The sequence below is a fragment of the Sinocyclocheilus anshuiensis genome, unplaced genomic scaffold (genome assembly GCF_001515605.1).
Source record: "Sinocyclocheilus anshuiensis isolate Anshui unplaced genomic scaffold, SAMN03320099.WGS_v1.1 scaffold480, whole genome shotgun sequence".
NCBI lineage: Eukaryota > Metazoa > Chordata > Actinopteri > Cypriniformes > Cyprinidae > Sinocyclocheilus > Sinocyclocheilus anshuiensis.
The window spans coordinates 136244-146973 of NW_015555743.1; the positions used below are offsets into that span (position 1 = coordinate 136244).

General features: G+C 35.5%; 1 protein-coding gene across 1 annotated transcript in view; it reads right to left on the bottom strand.

Annotated features, from left to right (window-relative positions):
- Positions 1-10730, bottom strand: part of znrf2b (zinc and ring finger 2b) — a 64392-nt gene that overhangs the window by 6029 nt on the left and 47633 nt on the right. The window contains exons 3-4 of the mRNA XM_016466897.1: positions 509-614; positions 311-393 (exon numbers count right to left, since the gene is read on the bottom strand). Coding sequence (XP_016322383.1) covers positions 336-393; positions 509-614 — 164 coding nt within the window. The 3' untranslated portion in view covers positions 311-335. The remainder of the gene's footprint in view (positions 1-310; positions 394-508; positions 615-10730) is intronic.

Consider the following 10730-nt stretch of genomic DNA (forward strand, 5'->3'; position numbering starts at 1 on the left):
AAATTTCCTACCGTAAATATATCAAAACTTCATTTTTGATTAGTAATATGCATTGCTAAGAACTTCATTTGGACAACTTTAAAGATGATTTTCTCAATATTTAGATTTTTTTGCTCCCTCAGATTCCAGATTTTCAAATAGTTGTATCTCGGCCAAATATTGTCCTATCCTAACAAACCATACATCAATGGAAAGCTTATTTATTCAGCTTTCAGATGTTATATAAATCTTAATTTTGAAAAATTGACTGGTTTTGTGGTCCAGGGTCACATATGAATTCTCATGCTTCAGGTTTGTGAATGTGTGTTACCTGTGTAAAGGTGCGCGAGGCGCTGTTAATCTGAAGGATGTTCAGGACACGATCGGTTCACTTCAAACCACTCATCAATACAGCTAGAGGAAAAGCAGAATTACTGTAATAGAACAGACTCACGTCTGACTGACTGACACACACACACACACACACACACACACAGACACACACACACACACACACGAGCAGCTTTACCCTTTGTGATAGATGCAGAGGCAGGGCAGGCGTGCGATGGTGTCTCCCTGCACCAGCTCCTCCAAACATATTGCACATTCTCCTGCGTCCTTCGCCAAGACGTCCTCTGAGAAAACAACGAAAAACAACCCAAATCAGTCAGAGAAAAAACTGGAGCGGTTGTGGGTAATTCATGAATCAGGATTTGCAAAGAACTTGCACGTTTTCAGTCGTATGTGATTACTGGAAAAGGAAATTGTTTTCTTTCAAAAAAATCCTTTTATAGTGATTATACTCATGAAGAGCCATTACTAGCTGATGAAAAAATGTAGAGGTACTAGAATGAATAAATGAATGAAAAATAAAATAAAAGTTGATCAAACGTTTGGAAACATGATTTTTAAGTCTCTTCTGCTCACCAAAGCTACATTTATTTGATAAAAAGAATATAGTAAAAACAGTAATGTAAAATATTAAAATTTCAAAAATGTAATTTATTGCTGTTATGCACAGCTGTATTTTCAGCATCATTACTCCAGTCTTCAGTGTCACATGATCTTCAGAAATCATTCTAATATGCTGATTTGCTGCTCAAGAAACATTTCTGATTATCAATGTTGAAAACAGTTGTGCTGCCCGATATTTTTGTGGAAACCGTGATGCGTGTTTCATGGATGAAGCCCAACCTGTGGAAGCAAAAGTATCTTTTATAAATGAGCAGAAGGTGGCGCTGAAGATCTATTTTTCTCTGTAACTCGTTCCAGAAATGCAGGAGCTGCTGTTTACATGCAAGAACAACAGAGTTCAACTCATGCATTTCAGCATGCAACGAGATGTTCAATGAGAAAAAGACTGTTCAAGAAAAATGTAGTTTCATGTAGTGAATTAATTGGATGGTGAGAAGTGGCTGTGTATGAAGGTGGCAAAGGTAAGAGCTAATATCTTTAGTTCAGTAAGTCTGGTGTTTGTTGGCAGAGAGAGGTGAACAGACACCTGCGGCCCTTCACACGAATCATATGAGGATATACACAAACACTGACGGCCCTGCAGTGGGAGGAGCCTATCATTCACACTGCTGAATATTCATGAGATGAGTGACTGTGCTTTATAAGCTAGATCTGCATTAACTGAAGGAACCGTTACAGAGCTAAAGTTTGAGGCAAGTTTAGGTTGTGGTATATTTAAGTTGAAATTAAATTCCCAACCACCCACAATACCCCAACAACCACATTACAACCATTCACAATAGGGCTGCACGATTTGGGGAAAAAAATCTAATTGCGATTTTTCTGTTTAAAATTGCGATTTAAATGTGAAAAATTGTTTTTTTAAAACAAATTAATAAAAAAATAACAGTATAATAATTAGATAAAAATTAATGATAAGATAATAACAATACTAATTTTATTTTACAGAAAACAATTGTTTTACAGAAAACTGCAAGGTTACTTGTTAACATACAGGCCTATAACTGTACATCATACGAAACTGTTATGATAAAAATCTGACAGTAATTTCTTAATTTTTATCAGGAGGTATGTAAAAATAAAAAATGGATTCCATGTCTTTAACATGAAATATGAGCCTTTTATACATCCACTGTGGGGAAAGAAAAAAAGAAAAAAAAAATTCCTGTACACTTCTATACACTGGAGAAAAACATGGATTATCATATGTTTTTCTTTAGAGAGAAGTATTATTTTTCCTATTTATGGCCTATTTATAGGACTGAGTGCTAAACACATAAAATGTCTGTTTCATTTATACTGGACGCCAGAGGGCGCCCTTGCGCAGAAACTCCACAAATGCATCACAGAAGTAATAGAACTCATGACGTTCCAGGAAATCCCTAATATGGGCAAAGGTATCTAGCTATCGCTGTGACTGAATTAAAAGCAGCTAGAAACGTATGCTTGATATTGAAAATTGGTGTGTCTTACCATATTATTTTAACGTTTTATCTTAATTATGAACACACAGTACGTTGTTATTACAGTTTTACAGTACGTTGTTATTCTTCTCATTATTTACCTATAGCGGCTAATGAACCAGAAGTCTCGCCCATAGGCTTACTTCCGCGTTGAAAGAAGTGTGTTGCTTAATCAGATGCACGTTATAAACTCACAGCGCTTGCAGAGATGAGCAGCCTTTACTACTGGCCCTGTGCATATATTTGTTTCATTAAAAATCGCAGCCTTTGCGATTCAATAGGATTTCGATTAATCGTTCAGCCCTAATTCACAACACCCTAACGACCACATAACACCCTGGCAACCAACCACAACACACTAACAACCACATTACAACCATTCACAACACACTAGCGACCCCATAACACCCTGGCCACCAACCACAACACCCCAATAACCACATAACAAGCATTCACAAAACCCTAACGACCACATAACACCCTGGCAACCAACCACAACACACTAACAACCACATTACAACCATTCACAACACACTAGCGACCCCATAACACCCTGGCCAGAAACACTAATTTTCAGAAAATATCAGACCTGGTTTTAATTGCTGGTTTACATGCACAAACAGACAGACTTTGGCTGTTGTGTTGCACTTCATGCCATGCTTGCTTAAGATGCTGTACCAATTAAAAAAGTTAGTTTTTGAGTCCCCTACGGTCGGTTTCCTGCTGCATCATGAATCATAAGCACCAGCGCACGAACAGCACAGTTTCTTGAATCGATCAGATGAATGAGAGATATCTAACATGAACTGTGGTCGTCTGTGCGTCACTGCTGCTTTCCTCTGCGTTTCAGTGATTGACGGAGAATCAATGTTCCTTAAAGACAAGAAACTGAGCAAAGGCTACAAAGACACACTCTCAGTGGGGCATTACATTCGCTCTGCTTTTTCAGAGCAAAGCAAATAAACTTGAGGAAACGGAACAATTTGTGCTTAAACCCTCAGAGACCCACATTCATGAATATCCATTTCTCCTAAACAAACAAACACTGATTTCAATAACCAGGCGCTTCCTGAAAACACTCATGGGGGAAAGAATTAAAATGCATCATCAATATCAATGCTCGAGTCTCGAGGGTTAGCTTAGCAAACACAGATCTTAATACTCTAACTGGAAATGATCATCATCTTATGCTAATATGACTTGTAAAACAGCAGAGATTTGCCATTAGAGTTCACAGGACTTCAGTGGGTGGGATTTACACAGGAATAAACATCAAACCGAAGTGATCCGACACAAATCCCAACCGGATTAGAGTCGTAACGTTATACGGAGCCGTGCTAAAGCTCATCTATCAGGACAGTGATGTCCTGAACTCTTAAATGTACAGCGTGTGAATTGATGCTGCCTTTATAAAGATGACTTACTGATAGTTTTCACATGACCTCACACCCAACGCCCACCTGGAGGGCAAAACTAGGCTTTGCTCCGCTGACCGCCAGTTATTTTTACGCGGTTTGCATTAATGTAGTAAAACGCTGACATTAAAAGGCGAAATTCAGTACACACCTTACTGATGATGCATACGTTGTACAGGCAAGCAGATGAACCTAGAATATAAATGCAATGCGCAAAGTTTCACATTAAATCGTTTCCCATAGAAAACCATTAAAAAGAAAACACTGAAATAGAGCTGCCAATTAATCATTAAAAGATCGCAATCTCGATTCAAACACCCACGCGATCTCATTTCTAAATGACAACGATTCACCCGTGTCTATTAAACCTTTAAAAAAGTCATACCGGAACATTCAAATCTGTGTTTGTGCTGCTGCTGACACAAAGAGCAATTATCATGTTTAGGTAAGAAACAGTTCACAAACAAGTCTTTTCAACCACATGGTTGCGGTCTATGGTTGCGATCAAAATAGAGCAAATTCCGGCATTTGAAAGTAATTGGTGCTTCAAATAATGTTTGTCGATTGCATTGTTTCTCCACTAGGTGGCGACAATGTTATTTATCACTGAATCATTGATTCAAGAGATTTGTTCAAACACGCAGAATAATCCCGTAATGAAACAAATGAAGTATTTATGAGTAAATCATTGAATCATTCAAACCACTTTTTCATAATTTTAATATTAAAAATAGCTGTTAAATATATTTTATTTTAAATACATACATTTTAAAATGTTGAATAATTCATTCAAATTAATTAAACACTTTTAAATAGACTGCAGCAATTAATATTGTGTCACACATTATTTCATTTCAATTTGATCGTTTAATATCACTGTTTTAAATACATTAAGGTTGTGTTTTTTCACAACATTTTGTCGCGCTGTTTAGTGACTGAAATACTGCGGCTAGTGCTTAATATGGATTACAAATGGCCAAAACTTGCATTTTGTTCACATATCTTATTATTTTGAGATGTGATCTAAATATCTGCGGCTTGGAAACAGATGGAAAATTGACAGGCTTGCGCTGCAGTGTTTTGATGTTTTCATGTTTTGCCCTCCAGGTCTTCGAGCCGGTCACGTGACTGAAAGTTATGAATTGTTACTGTGGAAACCCCAACCTTGCATGCATTTCAGAAGAGACCCCAAACTGATTTCTGATAGCAGACTTTGAATCTCAGAAGTCTCAATATGAACTCAACATTTCTCCACAGGTCACCGAATGACAACTATTGAATCATTTGGGTCCGCTTTTATTTCTACTAAGAAACTTTAGGAGAAATATCTGAAGGAAAAAGTTAAACATAACAAATGCATTGTCTTTCTGAGCTTTTTTTTTGGTTTGGGAAAAGCAGTTCACAAGAAAACAAATACTATTCTTATATATTATTTTCATATTTAAATTAGATTCAAATGAGATGAAAATGCTGTATGTATTCTTGTGTCAGTTCTGTACTGAACCCGCAGTATTCCGGTGATATTAAGGCTGTTTTGCTGAGTAATCTGCAGGGATGCGTAACAGGGCTGTGAATGTCGTTAAAGTGCGAGGCCCGTGACATCTGCGACACTCACTGGCTAAAATAAACACAGCCATTAACTGTTACATAATATCAGACGAAGCTTCCCGCTGCGGTCGGGTCACAGGAGACGGCAGATGACAGCGGCGCATGGACTCTGAGCGACTGACCGCATGTGCGCAAGGTACAATTCCCACTGGGAACCTTCCAGATCCGGGAACACATGGAAAACACGCAAACCAAGAGCAGAGCTGGACAGACTGAGTGAATCTCACCTGTCAGTCACAAATCTGGCTCATATTTCACACCAGAGTCAAAATAAATTAATATGAAATTATATTTTGTATCATTTATAATTATACTTCTTAAATATATAAGTTGAGATAAAGCTAATTAAACCTGTCAATTATGTGTCTGGGTCATATTCACCCAAAATCAAAAGGAAAATGATGCAAAATCTAAAAGAAAAATGGCTTCATTAAAACATAGTTTCATATAACTTAAGCACATTTAGCTGCAGACTTTAAATTATAAATTAGAAAAGCTTTTTCTCAGAGGGATGAATTTTATTTTTTTGTATATCAGGGTAGAATTTGTTGTACTGCCTTTAACTTGTGCAAAATATAAAATAAAATAAAATAATTAAAAATTAGAAAATCTTTTTCTCAGAGGGATGAATTTTTTTTTAATTTGTATATTATGGTAGTATTTGTTGTACTGCCTTTACCTTGCGCAAAATAAAATACAATAAAATAATCATTCAAAATATAAAAATCATAAAACCATCAATAAAAATGGTGTTTAATGACCTCTGAGAAAATAGGAATTACAAAAAGAAGAAAAAAAAGAAAAAACACAATTTAAAACATTTAAATGGACAGTTTAAATTATATTTGAAATATATAATGTTACATTTTTTGTTTTCATTTTGTGATTAGTTTTCATGTGATTTGCCAGTAAATAAATGAATAAATTAATAAAAATCACTTCAGGGGATTTCTTTGCCCAAACATTTTAATAATAATAATAATTATTATTATTATTATTATCATTATTAGGGATGTAACGGTATGAAAATTTCTCATCACGATTATAGTGACCAAAATGATAAAAAGATAACAAAAAGAAAAGTAAAACTAAACTTGCTTGCATGTTTTTGTCCCACAAGAATACCAACATGTTCACCTTTGGTTTAAGAAGTGGTCTTTTACTTTAACATGAAACCCATCCATCTTTTCCTCAATATTCGTGTAATTTTTGCTGCACGCAGCTTCGCGCTCCTGACGCGGCGAATATAAACCAGGCTCTACACTCGAAGAGCTGCGCAGCTCAAACGAGTCACGCGGTTTCGTTATGCTTTCAGGTTCGTTTGCCGTTTGATGTGGCAGAAGAAATTATCGCAAAATGCACCCATTTGGTCGCACACTGGATCCCTGTGCAGTACAGTATTTATTTATCCTCAGTTGTTCAAATCGCGGTAATCGAATACCGTTATAGTGATAATTAAAATATGTAACGGTAATACTAACCGTGGGGTGTTTTATCACGATTTATCGTCAAACCGGTAATCGTTACATCCCTAATCATTATTATTAAATAAATTAAGATGATAAAAATAATACATAAATAATGCATTTAATAAATAATATCTAGTATAATAAATAACATACACAACACCAGTCAAACGTTTGTACAGTGTGTGTGAGGGACATGCATGATGCACACTTGATGATGCTTCACTGCTACAACCAATCCATTAAAATTAAAATAAACAAACTTTACTTAAGAAATAAGATGACTTCAGGGTAAGATCATGAAAGCAGTTAAACTTTTGACTGTTGGTGCAGTTGAGAAACTCTTGAAGGCGACATGCCGTGAGAGAGAGAGTGTGTGTGTGTGTGTGTGTGTGTGTGTGTGTGTGAGAACGGAATGTAGACTCGTGACACCAGTGACCTTCAGAGAGACAGCGTAAACATGAAACACACACACGCTGAGGCTGCACGTGCTGCAAACGCAAACACACATCAACATATACAAGCACATCCATAACTGCCCTGAACATGAGCAAAGCTGTCTCATATGCAACCAGGAACTTCTCCATCAAGTTAAAGTTATCTGAACTCACAGTGAAAATGAATGAATTCAGGTCAGTTTGTCTCTGACTGTGTGAACGGGTCTTTATTTTGCTAATATTTGTGACTCTTTGATTGGCCTCGCTGCACAGATGATGCTATGATCCAATGACCCTGTGCTCTTCAACTCACATCCAGCAGACGCAGAAACCTGTCCAGCTCATTCACCTCAAATCAAAAGGAAAATTATGCAAAATATGAAAGAAAATAGGACCATTAAGACACATTAAAAATGTTTCTTTTTTAATTATGCATTAGATGCATTGTGGTGCAAAACAATAATATAATATTTTAATTATAAAGTAATTGTACATATTGTTGTACTGCCTTTTTTTTAATTAAATCAGTTAAAACTATTTTAATTAAATCAAACCAAGTAAAAATAAAATATACTTTAAATACATTTTATCAAATACAAAATATTTCAATTACAGTTGAGGTCAAAAGTTTACACCCAGTTTCAGAATCTGCAGAATGTTAATTATTTTACCAAAATAAGAGGGATCATACAAAATGCATGTTATGCATGTTTATTTAGTACTGACCTGAATCAGATATTTCACATAAAAGATGTTTACATACAGTCCACAAGAGGAAATAATAGTTCAAAAGTTTACATTGATTCTTAATACTAAGAATAAGTGACTTGCTATTGTGGAAAACAAGCAATTGATGAAAAAATTACAGGTGTTTTCTTTTTCCAGTGTTTTTTGTAATTCCTGTTATTCCCAAAGGTAATTGAACATAATTTATTACTGTAATACAGTAAATATACTAACATACAATGATTATTATACATTTTTTATATTTTTTTATCATCATTTTTTCATTTGGTCTTATTTACAGTTGAGGTCAAAAGTTTACATCCCCCTTTCAGAATCAGCAAAATGTTAATTTTACCAAAAGTGAAATTAATCGTCATGAAAATAATGTCACAAAAAATGGGCAAAATTTATAACGGTTCTAAAACGGACAATTTCTTTATGAAATACATGAAAATATTTTTTTTTCTGTTGATTTTGGGTATGACCTGGACAATTTTCTTGAGATTTGGCAATAAGAACAAAAAATGATCACAGCAGGGGCATTGCTTGCCCACACATTTTTAAATGGGCTATTTTTGTCACTTTTAGTGACATTTTGCTCTGTTTAATTCTCCATTATATGAAGCCAGTCATCTGTAAGCCTCTAGACACCAGTATTGGTTTCTGAAAAAACATTGTTGGTCGAGCTCTAAATCTAATTATATCCATCAGCTGAAGCCTTTAAATAAGTGATTGAGAAGTGCAACTAAAAACAACCCTCAGCATTGAGTCTGTCTGCGCTGGCAGATTTTCTTCTCCTTTTTCTTTTTGTGGTCTGTATCTACGAGAAAGATAAGTATTGATTACCGCTCTCTCTCTCTATCTCTGTTTATCTGGAGCGTTTCTTCTGCTGATAAACCTCCTCCACAAACCTACAGCTACAAAACCGACCAAACGCAGCATGAAAACCAGAGAAACATCACAAAAGCAGACACTTTCTGTTAGACCATTCATCACGTGTCACGTACAGTATGTTGATGAAGGCAGGCTCATGCATGTTTTGAGAGCGTGAGGAGATCTTCACTGATAACACACCTCATCTGAGAGAAAACACACGTGCAAAACAGCTTGAATCAGCACTTTATCCAGTCTCACATGGACAAACAAGTTCACAACCTGCCGTTCACATGCAGCTTCTGAGCATTTAATCCTGTTACTTGCAGCACTGACAACACAACAACGTTCAGAAACGCACCACAGATAGAACGACACGTGTCCTAGAAGTGAAGAGTTAAACATGAGTTTTAGAAGCAAATAAAACAAAGATTATTGGAGTGCATTTTACAAGAAAATACTATTTCAGCCTTTTGACTTATAAATTTCATGTGTAATTCAATGTTTTACTTGCTGTTTCTTTGTAATTTTTTGTGAAATTTTCTAGCAACTTTTGAGTGAAAATTTTCACATTTTTTCAGTGCATTTTTTCAGACTTTTTGCTTAAACATTTCATGTTTAATTTAAGGAAGGCTTTTTCCACCATGGGATGAAAAAATAAATAAATTTAACTGCAACTTTCTCACAATTCAGACTTTTCACAAAACTCTCTCTCAAAAAAAGCCAGAATTCTAAAATAAAAATTCAGAATTTTACAATATTAACTACAATATTCTGACTTTTTCCCTTATATTTCCATTTCTTTCAGAATTACTTTTTCTACAAATTGCATTTAAAAACAATCAGAATTTTGAAATATAAAGTCAGTATCGTGAGAAAAATTAAATTTTTTCAATTCAATTTTTACACGTTGTTGGAAACAAGCTTCCATATTAATTCAATGTTTGTTACTTGCTGTTTTCTGTGAAATGTACTAGCAATTTCTGTGTAAAAAACTTTTAAATATTCTTATTAATCCAACGCCATTTTTTTTTCAGTGAATAAAAAATGATTACAGAAGATTGTCATTTGGGGGTTGGGGGTCAGTGGACCAAAAGTAAATGTTGCATTATATCCTACATTAAAATGTATTAAAAGTAAAAAAATAAATATATAAATAATAGTGCTGTGTTCAAAATATCGATACGACGATGCATCGTCACTGAGATTTGACGATACGAGCATCGATACAGCTGGCCCTGTATCGATATTGTGGCACGTGTGCAGCAGTGGACCGCGCTTAATTTGTTTAAAATTTTACAACGTGTAAAATTGAGTAGAAAAGTGCGAGGTTTCTAAAAAAGAATGAATAGAGCATATATAGGCTACAACAAGGTTTAATCTGGCCGCAGAGGAACACAACTGGGTTGCCTGATATAAAGAGAATCAGAATATTGTACTTGGTGGGGAGTGCACAATGTACACATGAAACATATGCCATTACCTATATTGCACTGTGGTACAATTATGGAGGCCCTTCATAATGCAGAGGCCAGCTGCCTGCTCTGCCAATAGTTAGAAATGGCACTATAGTAAGCAGTGTTTAATAAACAGCTGTTTTTCTAAATTCTGCTGAGGTGAAATTCAGTGCAGTCATGTTTCGTATCGTGGCATCTGTATCGTGATAAGTATCGTATCGTGACTTTGCTGGTGATACACAGCCCTACTATAAACATTTATTTTTAACCTTAGGCATACACGACTTTCTGGCGAAAGTGAATCTAGCAGCCTGTGTGAAATGCGCTAGGC